The 15,186-nt window shown below is 35.8% G+C and overlaps 1 protein-coding gene across 3 annotated transcripts in view; it reads left to right on the top strand.

Moving 5' to 3' along the window:
• MDGA2 (MAM domain containing glycosylphosphatidylinositol anchor 2) overlaps positions 1-15,186 on the top strand; it is an 814,155-nt gene that overhangs the window by 580,078 nt on the left and 218,891 nt on the right. For 2 of the 3 annotated variants that reach the window (XM_007192802.2, XM_057544648.1), the window contains exon 7: positions 1,031-1,360. The exons of the other annotated variant lie outside the window; for it this stretch is intronic. In XM_007192802.2, the coding sequence (XP_007192864.1) occupies positions 1,031-1,360 (330 nt within the window). The remainder of the gene's footprint in view (positions 1-1,030; positions 1,361-15,186) is intronic. 3 annotated transcript variants of the gene reach the window in all.

Genomic DNA, 15,186 nt, shown 5'->3' with positions numbered 1-15,186 from the left:
GAACAATATTTTATTCTGATAATTATGTTTCACTGCATATGCTACATTTCATCATATAGGGATGGTGATGTTAAAAGAGAGGGACATGAGTAGGATGTTGAAAAAGAGAAAGATGTGTATATGAGTATAACTGCCATAAAAAGGAACAAACTCTATTCCAAATTGAGTACACGGTATCATTCAGAGTTCAGAACTGGAGCCCTTAAGAAGCCAATAGATGCTCCCCCAGCAGTTTCTGGTAGTTATCATTACTGACACAGGTTGTGAGAACAGCACTGACCTTAGACTCAGAAAGCACTGCTGTTAGGGTACAAACACAGCTTGTTTTCCAAGCCATCTGCCAAGAGGTTCTTTTGGCCATCTGCATGAAATAGCCAGCAAACAGTTTCTACTGGAGACATCTATGAATGGTGGAATAGAGCCATCATAGCAAATTTTTTGAAAAAAATGTTTCTTTCAATTCAGGTTATTTCACTACTATTGAAAATACCTCATGAATATGAACTGACTGAATTTTTACCAAACTAGTTTTGGTCAGCATGTAGATACAACCTTAGAAGAATTTTCTTTAATATGAAATTTGTTCAATATTTGAGTTGTTTGGGAAATTGTGCCATAATTAAAGTATGACATGGGTAAGGAATTGGGCTTAATGATCCGTAAAATTATTTTTAACTCTAATACCTAATGACTTTATATAAGCATGTTTCATCATTTGTTCAAAATTCAATGGCAACAATGTTTAAGTATCATATATAGATTTAAAGCATTTTTTATATTACTGGAAAATATTATCCAATTTATAAAAATCAGTTTTAGAGTGTCTAAGTGACTTAGGTCTTTAGATTATTTCTAAATTACCTAAATGAGGTTTATTAATATGCACACTACTTAGAAACTGAAGAAACATATGTACATTTTACTTTATTTTGTTTTACTTTATTTCAGCCCAGAGATGACTACCTAGAGTGAATGCATCCCTAACATTATGAAAGTAACACTAATAACTTATGAAATTTTTATGTTTTAGCATTAAAAAAAGGACGATTTTGGATCACACCAGATCCTTATCACAAAGATGACAACATCCAGATTGGGCGTGAGGTGAAAATATCTTGCCAAGTAGAAGCTGTTCCTTCTGAGGAGTTAACATTTAGTTGGTTTAAAAATGGTCGTCCATTAAGAAGTTCTGAACGGATGGTTATTACGCAGACTGATCCGGATGTCTCCCCGGGAACGACAAACTTGGACATCATTGATTTAAAATTCACGGATTTTGGGACATACACATGTGTAGCATCTCTGAAGGGAGGAGGAATATCTGATATCAGTATTGATGTTAATATATCCAGCAGCACAGGTAAGAAACATATTTATGATTCAAAAGATGTTCACATTGAGAATAATTTTCTTTTTTTACATAAAACAAAATAGTCTTCAGCCAAGCTAAGAACATTCTAATTTTCAAAAAGCTTTCTGAAACCAAAGTCCTAACATTCCGAATGCCCAATAAATATCATGTTAAGAGACTTTGATTTTGATTAGATTTAGATTTACATTAGGTTTTGATTTAGACTTCGATTTGATTTAGATTTACATGAGGTTTTACAGAAATAGTGCAAATAAAGTTAATAGTGTTGTCTATGATAGGTATAGGCTTCTGGGTTAAATGGTACCAGGTTTTAAATTATTAACTAGGAACTCTCTGTAAAGCCTAAAATTATGTTAATTAATAATGTTAAACACCAAATGGCTAAAGTATTAGGACAATTTTCAGAAGTTTGAAGCAAGCAGAAGCTATTTAGTCCATAGAAGAAAATACCGAGAGATAATTTGAGTATTCAAATATAAGGAATATAAGAAATGTATTTTCCACCAACAAAAACCAATGATAAACATGTTAAAATTGTAATCAGATGTGACTCTTTCAAGAACCTTATGATAGAATCTCTTCACAATGAGAATGGCTAAATATAAAAATAGATTGGAGTGAAATTTCTTCTATTAAGGTTAAAACCAAAAATATGTTATCAATTTTCTCTCAATTAAATGAATGTCTATGGATAAGGAAAATTACAGGGTAATTTTGGTATGGGAGGACATATTAGCTTAATTCTTAGGATGTTTTAAAGCCCTGTGATTCTATGAACTGCAATCAGTATGCATCTGGAGAACTCCAACGTTGCTTTATTTGTTTTATCAGCTTGTTACTAGACTGAATTTTAATTTAGGATTTTTATATAATCCTAGGGCGAATAATGTGTGTTGAAAACATAGAGCACAAATGTAGATAGCAGACATACTCTGTTTTTTTTTTTTAATTGGAGTATATTTGCTTTACAATGTTGTGTTACCTTCTGCTGTACAGTGAAGTGAATCAGCTCTATGTATACATATATCCCCTCCCTCTTGGACTTCCCTCCCACCCCCATCCCACCCATCTAGGTCATCACAGAGCTTTGAGGGAATTTAAATGGTTGGCTTCTCCTTTCCAGTCAGACAGTATTTTGACTCTTGTATGTTAACAGATTGACCTGAGATTTTGTGTCTTTTCGTGATTCCAAATTGCAATGCACACTGGATTGATTTTACTCCTTAAGGGATATAGTCCATACCTCAGGCTGACCAAATGTGCTTACTTTTCACCATTCTGCATTATTTCTAAAGGATATTCCATTCTAGGGTGATGAAAGGTACTTGTGTTTAGAAATATGTCCTTTTCTAGGTAACAAACAAAACCACAATGACTATTTTTTATCTAACTTGTGTTCAAAATTAGTGCTATCCCTAGATGGACTCATTTGGGGATATCTAAGGAAAGCTGTTGATATGCTCAGTCAGTCATCATTCATTTATGTATTTATTCAATCAACAGATGTCCATTGAATGCCCTGTCAACATGCTAGGGACACCCATATATGATATTTCCCATAAGAGTAAGAACAATTTTGTAAAATCCATGATCATTTTTCCTTATTTATGGGAGACAATTTTCCAGATGGTCTACACTGAATTATGACCATTGCTTTGTTTGTTTGGTTGTTTGCCTGGTTTTGTTTGCTTGTTTCTTTTTTGAAACCAATGACAAAAACTTACATGTAAAGAATCAGTGCTCCTATCTAAATAGACTTGTCTGATGGGAGTGCAGTTCATATACCATTAAACTTAGACAAAAGAGGGAGCAGAGAATGGAGAGGAGAAAGGAGCATTATATAATTATTCACAAAATGAGTCCTAACATTCATTTTTTTTTTTAAACATCTTTATTGGAGTATAATTGCTTTACAATGGTGTGTTAGTTTCTGCTTTATAACAAAGTGAATCAGTTATACATATACATATGTTCCCATATCTCTTCCCTCTTGCATCTCCCTCCCTCCCACCCTCCCTATCCCACCCCTCTAGGTGGTCACAAAGCACCGAGCTGATCTCCCTGTGCTATGCGGCTGCTTCCCACTAGCTAGCTATTTTACATTTGGTAGTGTATATATGTCCATGACACTCTCTCACCCTGTCACATTTTTATATACACTAGTTAGTTACCTATTTGAAACTGTATTGTAAATGACCAGCATTGATTCATGAAATTTCCAAAAATCTTAAAAGGAAAATTCCAAAAGATGATCAGAAAAGCAGAAAATCCTCAAGAAATGTCTCTTATTAATAAAAGTTTAGTTGTAATAATTAACTAAATAATATTTTTATTATAATTTTTTTTTATTTTAGTAATGGTTTATTTTATTTTAATAATGGTTTTTTAACCATTATTATTTGTCTGGTTACCAAAGGTGACAGTACTCGAGATGAAGGAGATATATTAAATCCAAAACACTCCCCCTTTCTGTTCCCTACCCATCACAGACAGAGCTGGTTGTGGTCTGTCTCCTCCCTAGAGTGGAAGCTCCATGAAGGCCTGGACTTTCTCTGTATTGTTCATTGTTGTAATATCAGCATCTGGAACAATACGTGGCACTTAGAAGATACTCAATAAATTATAATTAAATCAAAAAAATGAGCTGATTTGTGCATGTAGCTTTCCTTGTAGGTTTCTTTCCTCCTATTATTACCTCTACAAGGTAGACATTTGGTGTCTCGCTTCTTGATCTTGTAATTCCCTGCAGACTTTAAGAAAATCATTCATAGACCAATTTATACTATTATTTAATATGTTTTCACTCTCAGGGGCAGGACTGGCTCCATAATTTGTGGCATCCAGTGAAAATTTTAAAAAATGTGTCCCTTGTTCAGAACTTGATAAGGATTTCATGATGGCAATATCAGAGCATTAAACCAAGTGTGGGACCCTTCTAAGCATGGCTGCACAGGTGACATGCTTGCGGGACTGGCCTGTGCACGGGTTTGTATTTTGATAGAGAGGTCTGCAGAAGATGGTGTTTAACCCAAAGGATGAGTCACGAATGTGATTACATATTCTATTTTCATGCTGAAACTGGATTTGATGTTTCATTTTGCTTACAGTAGAGTTGAATACCAGAGTGCAGTATAAAGATCTGTACATCAGAGATTGTGTGATTCAGTTGGTATCAATAAAAATTATTTTTATCCCCACAGAGTAGAAGACTACACTTAAAGCAGTGCTTTAATCTGAAATATAGAGATATTACTGGGGATAGAGTTTGAACAAGCTATAACATGGAGGAAAATCTTAAACTATATTAATTCTATGAACCATATAGGATTCAGAGGAAATTTCCACAAATTCAGCAAAGTCAAAAAGAAGGAAACTACTGTTAAGACATAAGTAATAAATATGTGGGGCCCTTTTAGATTTTGGGTTTTGCTAGTTATTACTATTTTAGGGAATTTAGAATTGACCAAGTGGTCAGTGGTTTTCTTATGTGTTAAGCATTGTGACTATGTTAAATGTAAGCAATTTTAGGATGACATTTTAAACTTAAAAAAAAATCTGAACCTTTTGTTTTTCATACAAAATCTTACATTGAATCTTAGTTGTTACTGTGTTTTAAGAGACATATATGAAACTTATTAAGATGAGAATGAGATACCATAAGGCACTTCTGCCTAATAGTTTGAAAACTGTTTCTTTAAATGACAGAACTGCATCTCTAGATATGTTTTTGAGGACTTTAAAATTGAAATATAAAATATCTCAGGAAGGTAAATTCTAGTTTACAGAATTATTCATATTTTTAAAAGGCAGTGATTTTATTTTATTTTTTTTGTAAATTTATTTATTTATGGCTGCGTTGGGTCTTCGTTGCTGTGCGCGGGTTCTCATTGCGGTGGCCTCTGTTGTTGCGGAGCACGGGCTCTAGGCGCGCGGGCCTCAGCAGCTGTGGCTCGAAGGCTCTAGGGCACAGGCTCAGTAGTTGCGGCGCCCGGGCTCAGCCGCTCCACGGCATGTGGGATCCTCCCGGACCAGGGATCGAACCCGCGTCTCCTGCATTGGCAGGCAGACTCTTAACCACTGTGCCACCAGGGAAGCCCCGGTGATTTGATTTTTAAAAAAAACTTTGAAGAGAGAGGGTACACTACATGCATTTTGGAGTTTTCCTCATGCATCTGACTGAATAATAAAAACTATGATATATGTGATAATAGATTATGTCTTCTTTTCACATTAATTCAACATTAGAAATATTTTTTTTCCTCCTGGTTCTGTAAACATGCAAACTGTTTTATTGTGAGTATTTGTTGTTCTGTCAAGTTAAAATCATGTCCCTTGCAGGTTCTTTTACTGTGTTACTGCTCTGTATCTGGCTGTATGTCTCATGGTGACAGACAGTGGGCCTTGCCCTTAGGGAGCTTACAATCTAAGTTGTCAAATTACTTAGTTGTCAGATGATTTAAAAATTAGGCATGATATATAGTGGAATGGATGCTGTACTTAAAGTTTTATCAGACTTCTGTAGGAATCGTGAATGTTTTTGTCAATGTGGGCACAGGAAAATTCCACAGAAAAACAATATTTAAGTTAAATCTTGCTGGAAGGAGCATTATGACAGTGACAGTGAAGGGAGAAAACATTTGGCAAAATATACAGGATGAAGAAAGTCCCAGAAATATTATGTGATTCTTGCTTTTTACTGTAGAATTAATATTAACTGATATTAATACAAGCAAGTTTTATTGGTTTATTTCAATTTTATTATTATCCTTAATGAAGCTATATTTTATGTGGCTAGACTGCAGGTAACTTGCATTGTAGTAATTGTAAGGTTCTCAATTAAAAAATTAAATATACTGAAATATTAATTGTTGCAGTTAATCTTGTAAAATGAAAATCCTTCACATACTTGCTGGAAAATGCATGTAAATTTTAGCCTAAAATTTTGACAACAGTTAAAATCAACTCTTAAAATATTGTTTCTTGTTTCTTATTCGTTTACATAAGTATAATTGTTACAGTAGATTTTTAATTTTCAGAGGGTTGCTGAAAAATATCCCATTGCTTCTTCCTCCAGTATTGTTATGCATAAAGTCCTTTGGTGCTCTTCAGCTTGCATGTATTCCTTTGCATGACCTGGAAACTCGTAGGTTTATAGTAAACTCTGAAACATCTGCATCATGCCTAGAAAATATAAACAGTGAGCCTGGTGATCTGTGGAATTCCGTGGTGAGACATCTGGTAGGCACATATAGCAGAAGACTCAATACAAATTTGATGATTTTTTTTTTCTCCCCTGTTTGAGTACAGGGACATTTTATATAGCAGAAAATGGAGCAAGATTTAGAGGATTAAACCGGAGGCAGCAACATAAGCATAGGTACACAGAGAAGGTAACAAATTGAGAAAATTAGTTGGAAATTTTATCTTTGCTGCTGACTACCTGGCTAGTTACTATAATTATGATAGTTAATTGTCTGTACAAGTATTCACACCTGTGAAGTAAAAGTTCTTGATAATAGAGGACTATGGTACACAACTAATAAGAATAGTTGATGAGCATGAGAGAAAAAAAGACAAATGATTGTCTTCTTAATTAGATTTGCTTCTTTGCCCTTTTCAAGTTAAGGAGGAGTAGAAACTCATAAAATTTTGCTGATCAGAACTGAAGTTTTATAGAATGACTATAGTGGGTGACAGGTTGTTTTACGTAAGAGGAAGTCATAAGTAAGACTAACACATGTAACGCCTGACAATGATTTGATCAGAGGAAGCTTTTATGTAGTCAAAAGTTATGTAATTGGTTCCTGAGTTACTGGACAAAGAAAAATTCATTTTCTTTCTTGACTTCAAAATTGTGAGGTTCAACCATGACATCCAAGTTAATGATGGAGAACAGAGGTCAGCAATTTTTTTCTGTAAAGAGTCTGATAGTAAATATTTTAGTTTTTCAGGCTATATGGTTTCTGTTGCAACTGTTCTGCTCTGCTAATATAGTAGGAAAGCTGCCACAGACAATAAAATGAATGGGTACCGCTTTGTTCCAATGAAACTTTATTTACAAAAACAAGTGGTGGACCATATTTTGTCCATAGGCCATAGTGTGCTAACCTCTAACCTAGACTTCTGAAACCCTGTTAATTAAGAAATAAAATCATAACAAAGCTGAACTCTGTGAACTTACTAGGAAATTAAGTTAAATCCACATATAACTTATTTTTCTGTACAAACATCAGTATATTTTCTAATGATTGAGGCAAAAATCTCAGTTATTCCTTATTCCTCATTTATGTATATACAGTTGACCCTTGAACAACGTGGGGGTTAAGGGCACTGACACCTGAGCTGTGAAAAATCCGAGTATTTTATAGTCGGGCCCTCCATAGTCGAGGTTCCACATCCTCATATTCAACCAACCCGGGATCATGTAGTGCTATAGTACGTGTTTATTGAAAATCCACACAGTTCAAACCCACGTGGTTTAAGCGTCAACTATATTTAACTGGGCTCCTTGTTAAACATATTGTTCTCTGCTAGGGTGTCCAAGTTCTAGAATTATGCTGCAAGGATTCCTGAGATTACTTTGCAATTGCTCGTCTCATTCCTAGCACATAAGATTTTCTGCTACTGTCTCTATTCTGTTTGTGAACTCTTTCACCTATTTTTTTATCTGTTTCTATATACATATATTTAAATTTTGAATGGCTGAGGAAACAATGAAAAAAAAACACAATTTTAAAACAATGAGATTTACTCCGAACTTTAGAGTCTTCCTGGATATGGAGACAGTTTCCTCATTTCTGAATGGATGGCTGCTTTTCACACTGGCCTTAGGCAGGACTAATTTCATACAGATTGAATTTACTCTTTAGGTGTTGAAAATTTCTCTCTCTCAGTTGACTCTTGTGTTTATTGGAAGGGGTATTATAACTGTCCCTGATAAGGACCAGAAAGAATAGTGTTTTAATCAGTGAGTCAGTAGGAAAACTATCCCCCTAAAAAACATTGAATTATCTCTTCTACAGCCTTTCCCACTTTCTTTTCATAGGCATTGAAAATGCCTCTTCACCTATAGCATTGGAACTGGAACTAAACATGGCTAGCTGATATCTTTACTGTGGCCCTTAGACCCTTAAATTGCTATTATGTTTAATGAACTTACCAGAGAAAAAATGAACTGCATAATATTGTTTTTATTGACCATGTACACAGAACATTCCTCAGGAAATATTGGGCTTATAGCATACTTGTAGAGATACCTAATTCCATTCATTTGTGCTTTTTCAGTACAGGATGGTATTAATGTCAGCGTACATGGCAGGCATAGTTATAAAATTCATATTTAGGTATATAGAATTTACCAAGAAGAATATTTTATGCTTAACATTGCCTATTAGAAAATAGGTTTTACTCCTTATATTAAATGTGTTTTATAAAAATATATTCAGTAATTTGGAATTGTTTCTTCTGCTCATTTATGTTAGTCTTACATTGTTCTCTGGCTGATGCAGGTTATCTACATAGGAGACATTTAAACACAACAATCTGGAAGTCTTGGGAGTGGTTAGGGGGCTTGTCTGGAAACTGTTGGAATGAGTAATACAGTTTTTTTTTTTAAACATCTTTATTGGAGTATAATTGCTTTACAATGGTGTGTTAGGTTCTGCTTTATAACAGAGTGAATCAGCTATATATATACATATATCCCCATATCTCCTCCCTCTTACGTCTCCCTCCCACCTTCCATATCCCACCCCTCTAGGTGGTCACAAAGCACCGAGCTGATCTCTCTGTGCTATGTGGCTGCTTCCCACTAGCTATCTATTTTACATTTGGTAGTGCATATATGTCCGTAACACTCTCTCACTTCATCCCAGCTTACCCTTCCCACCGCCCATGTCCTCAACATTCTCTACATCAGCGTCTTTATTCGTGGCCTGCCCCTAGGTTCTTCAGAACTATTTTTTTTTTACAGTTTTTATTCAGATTATATATTTAAAATAATGAAAGAAGGAGGGCAGACAGCAGAAACAAGAAGAACTACAATCCTGCAGCCTGTGGAACAAAAACCACATTCACAGAAAGATAGACAAGATGAAAAGGCAGAGGACTGTGTACCAGATGAAGGAACAAGATAAAACCCCAGAAAAACAACTAAATAAAGTGCAGATAGGCAACCTTCCAGAAAAAGAATTCAGAAGAATGATAGTGAAGATGATCCAGGACCTCGGAAAAAGAATGGAGGCAAAGATCGAGAAGATACAAGAAATGTTTAACAAAGACCTAGAAGAATTAAAGAACAAACAAACAGAGATGAACAATACAATAACTGAAATGAAAACTACACTAGAAGGAATCAATAGCAGAATAACTGAGGCAGAAGAACAGATAAGTGACCTGGAAGACAAAATGGTGGAATTCATGCTGCAGAACAGAATAAAGAAAAAAGAGGGGCTTTCCTGGTGGCGCAGTGGTTGAGAATCTGCCTACCAATGCAGGGGACACGGGTTCGAGCCCTGGTCTGGGAAGATCCCACATGCCGTGGAACAACTAGGCCCGTGAGCCACAATTACTGAGCTTGCGCATCTGGAGCCTATGCTCCGCAAAAAGAGAGGCCGCGATAATGAGAGGCCCGTGCACCGTGATGAAGAGTGGCCCCCACTTGCCACAACTAGAGAAAGCCCTCGCACAGAAACAAAGACCCAACACAGCCACAAATAAATAAATAAATAAATAAATATTAAACTTTAAAAAAAGAAAAAAGAGAAAAAAGAATGAAAAGAAATGAAGACAGCCTTAGAGACCTCTGGGACAACATTAAATGCAACAACATTCGCATTATAGGAGTGCCAGAAGGAGAAGAGAGAGAGAAAGGACCAGAGCAAATATTTGCAGAGATTATAGTCAAAAACTTCCCTAACATGGGAAAGGAAATAGCCACCCAAGTCCAGGAAGCGCAGCAAGTCCCATACAGGATAAACCCAAGGAGAAACACACCAAGACACTTAGTAATCAAACTGGCAAAAATTAAAGACAAAGAAAAATTATTGAAAGCAGCAAGGGAAAAACGACAAAAAACATACAAGGGAACTCCCATAAGGTTAACAGCTGATTTCTCAGCAGAAACTCTACAAGCCAGAAGGGAGTGGCATGATATACTTAAAGTGATGATAGGGAAGAACCTACAACCAAGATTACTCTACCCGGCAAGGATCTCATTCAGATTCGATGGAGAAATCAAAAGCTTTACAGACAGGCAAAAGCTAAGAGAATTCAGCACCACCAAACCAGCTCTACAACAAATGCTAAAGGAAATTCTCTAAGCAGGAAACACAAGAGAAGAAAAGGACCTACAAAAACAAACCCAAAACAAATAAGAAAGTGGTCATAGGAACATACATATTGATAATTACCTTAAACGTGAATGGATTAAATGTTCCAACCAAAAGACACAGGCTTGCTGAACGGATACAAAAACAAGACCCATATATATGCTGTCTACAAGAGACCCACTTCAGACCTAGGGACACATACAGACTGAAAGTGAGGGGATGGAAAAAGATATTCCATGCAAATGGAAATCAAAAGAAAGCTGGAGGAGCTATACTCATATCAGATAAAATAGACTTTAAAATAAAGAATGCTACAAGAGACAAGCAAGGACACTACATTATGATCAAGGGATCAATCCAAAAAGAAGATATAACAATTATAAATATATATGCTCCCAACATAGGAGCACCTCAATACATAAGGCAACTGCGAACAGCTGTAAAAGAGGAAATCGACAGTAACACAATAATAGTGGGGAACTTTAACACCTCACTTACACGAATGGACAGATCATCCAAAATGAAAATAAATAAGGAAACACAAGCTTTAAATGACATAATAGACCAGATAGATTTCATTGATATTTATAGGGCATTCCATCCAAAAACAGCAGATTAAACTTTCTTCTCAAGTGCACATGGAACATTTTCCAGGATAGATCACATCTTGGTTCACAGATCAAGCCTCAGTAAATTTAAGAAAATTGAAATCATATCAAGCATCTTTTCTGAACAGAACGCTATGAGATTAGAAATGAATTACAGGGGAAAAAATGTAAAAAACACAAACACATGGAGGCTAAACACTACGTTATTAAATAACCAAGAGATCACTGAAGAAATCAAAGAGGAAATCAAAAAATACCTAGACAAATGACAATGCAAACATGACAATCCAAAACCTATGGGATGCAGCAAAAGCAGTTCTAAGAGGGAAGTTTATAGCTATACAAGCCTACCTCAAGAAACAAGAAAAATCTCAAATAAACAATCTAACCTTACACTTAAAGAAACTAGAGAAACAAGAACAAACAAAACCCAAACTTAGCAGAAGGAAAGAAATCATAAAGATCAGAGCAGAAATAAATGAAATAGAAACAAAGAAAACAGAAGCAGGCTTCCCTGCTGGTGCAGTGGTTGAGAAACCTCCTGCCAATGCAGGGGACACAGGTTCGAGTTCTGGTCTGGGAAGATCCCACATGCTGCGGAGCAACTGGGCCCGTGAGCCACAACTACTGAGCCTGCGCGTCTGGAGCGTGTGCTCCGCAACAAGAGAGGCTGCGATAGAGGCCCGCGCACCGCATTGAAGAGTGGCCCCCACTCGCTGCAACTAGGGAAAGCCCTCACACTGAAACGAAGACCCAACGCAGCCATAAATTAATTAATTAATTAATTAATTTTTTATAAACAGATGACTACTATAAAAAAAAACAGTAAGAAAGATCAATAAAACTAAAAACTGGTTCTTTGAGAAGATAAACAAAATTGATAAACCATTAGCAAGAGTCATCAAGAAAAAGAGGGAGAGGACTCAAATCAATAAAATTAGAAATGAAAGAGGAGAAGTTACAACAGACACTGCAGAAATACAAAGCATCCTAAGAGACTACTACCAGCAACTCTATGCCAACAAAATGGACAACCTGGAAGAAATGGACACATTCTTAGAAAGGTATAACCTTCCCAGACTGAACCAGGAAGAAATAGAAAATATGAACAGACCAAGCACAAGTAATGAAATTGAAACTGTGATTAAAAATCTTCCAACAAACAAAAATCCAGGACCAGATGTCTTCACAGGTGAATTCTACCAAACATTTAGAGAAGAGCTAACACCCATCCTTCTCAAACTCTTCCAAAAAATTGTGGAGGAAGGAACACTCCCAAACTCATTCTATGAGGCCACCATGACCCTGATACCAAAACCAGACAAAGATACTACAAAAAAAGAAAATTACAGACCAATATCACTGATGAATATAGATGCAAAAATCCTCAACAAAAAACTAGCAAACAGAATCCAACAACATATTAAAAGGATCATACACCATGATCAAGTGGGATTTATCCCAGGGATGCAGGGATTCTTCAATATATGCAAATCAGTCAAAGTGATGCACCATATTAACAAATTGAAGAATAAAAAGCATATGATCATCTCAGTAGATGCTGAAAAAGCTTTTGACAAAATTCAACACCCATTTATGATAAAAACTCTCCAGAAAGTGGGCACAGAGGGAACCTATCTCAACATAATAAAGGCCATATACAACAAACCCACAGCAAACATCATTCTCAATGGTGAAAAACAGAAAGCATTTCCTCTAAGATCAGGAACAAGACAAGGATGTCCACTCTCACCGCTGTTATTCAATAAAGTTTTGGAATTCCTAGCCATGGCAATCAGAGAAGAAAAAGAAATAAAAGGAATACAAATTGGAAAAGAAGAAGTAAAACTGTCACTGTTTGCAGATGACATGATACTATACATAGAGAATCCTAAAGATACCACCAGAAAACTACTAGAGCTTATCAATGAATTTGGTAAAGTAGCAGGATACAAAATCAATGCACAGAAATCTCTTGTATTCCTATACACTAATGATGAAAAATCTGAAAGAGAAATTAAAGAAACACTCCCATTTACCATTGCAACAAAAAGAATAAAATACATAGGAATAAACCTTCTTAGGGAGACAAAAGACCTGTATGCAGAAAACCATAAGACACTGATGAAAGAAATTAAAGAAGATACAAATAGATGGAGAGATATACCATGTTCTTGGATTGGAAATCAATATTGTGAAAGTGACTATACTACCCAAAGCAATCTACAGATTCAATGCAATCCCTATCAAATTACCAATGGCATTTTTTACAGAACTAGAACAAAAAATCTTAAAATTTGTATGGAGACACAAAAGACCCCGAATAGCCAAAGCAGTCTTGCGGGAAAAAAACGGAGCTGGAGGAATCAGACTCCCTGACTTCAGACTATACTACAAAGCTACAGTAATCAAGACAATATGGTACTGGCACAAAAACAGAAAACTAGCTCAATGGAACAAGATAGAAACCCCAGAGGTAAACCCACACACCTATGGTCAACTAATCTATGACAAAGGAGGCAAGGATATACAATGGGGAAAAGACAGTTTCTTCAACAAGTGGTGCTGGGAAAACTGGACAGCTACATGTAAAAGAATGAAATTAGAACACTCCCTAACACCATACACAAAAATAAACTCAAAATGGATTACAGACCTAAATGTAAGACCGGACACTATAAAACTCTTAGAGGAAAACATAGGAAGAACACTCTTTGACATAAATCACAGCAAGATCTTTTTTGATCCACCTCCTAGAGTAATGGAAATAAAAACAAAATTAAACAAATGGGACCTAATGAAACTTTAAAGCTTTTGCACAGCAAAGCAAACCATAAATAAGACCAAAAGACAACCCTCAGAATGGGAGAAAATATTTGCAAATGAAGCAATTGACAAAGATTTAATCTCCAAAATTTACAAGCAGCTCATGCAGCTCAATATCAAAAAAACAAACAACCCAATCCAAAAATGGGCAGAAGACCTAAATAGACATTTCTCCAAAGAAGACATACAGATGGCCAAGAAGCACATGAAAAGCTGCTCAACATCACTAATTATTAGAGAAATGTAAATCAAAACTACAATGAGGTATCACCTCACACCAGTTAGAATGGGCTTCATCAGAAAAACTACAAACAACAAATGCTGGAGAGGGTGTGGAGAAAAGGGAACCCTCTTGCACTGTTGGTGGGAATGTAAACTGATACAGCCACTATGGAGAACAGTATGGAGGTTCCTTAAAAAATAAAAATAGAATTACCATATGATCCAGCAATCCCACTACTGGGCATATACCCAGAGAAAACCACAATTCAAAAAGACACATGCACCCCACTGTTCATTGCAGCACTCTTTACAATAGCCAGGTCATGGAAGCAACCTAAATGCCCATTGACAGACAAATGGATAAAGAAGTGTGGTACATATATACAATGGAATATTACTCAGCCATAAAAAGGAACGAAATTGGGTCATTTGTTGAGACGTGGATGGATCTAGAGACTGTCATACAGAGTGAAGTAAGTCAGAAACAGAAAAACAAATATCGTGTATTAACGCTTATATGTAGAACCTAGAAAAATGGTACAGATGAACTGGTTTGCAGGGCAGAAATTGAGACACAGATGTAGAGAACAAACGTATGGACACCAAGGAGGGAAGCCGCGGGGGGGTGGGGATGGTGGTGTGATGAATTGGGCGATTGGGATTGAGATGTATACACTGATGTGTATAAAATTGATGACTAATAAGAACCTGCTGTATAAAAATAAAATAAAATAAAATTCAAAAATTAAAAAAAAAAAGAACAGATGAAAAGCCAAAAAAAATATATTATGAAAGAAAAGTAGCAAAGTTTTCTAAAAATGGTTATACT

Source organism: Balaenoptera acutorostrata, chromosome 3, assembly GCF_949987535.1.
Source record: "Balaenoptera acutorostrata chromosome 3, mBalAcu1.1, whole genome shotgun sequence".
In the NCBI taxonomy this organism is placed as follows: Eukaryota; Metazoa; Chordata; class Mammalia; order Artiodactyla; family Balaenopteridae; genus Balaenoptera; species Balaenoptera acutorostrata.
Note: the sequence above shows the minus strand (reverse complement) of the source record. Positions and strands in the feature narration are given on the sequence as shown.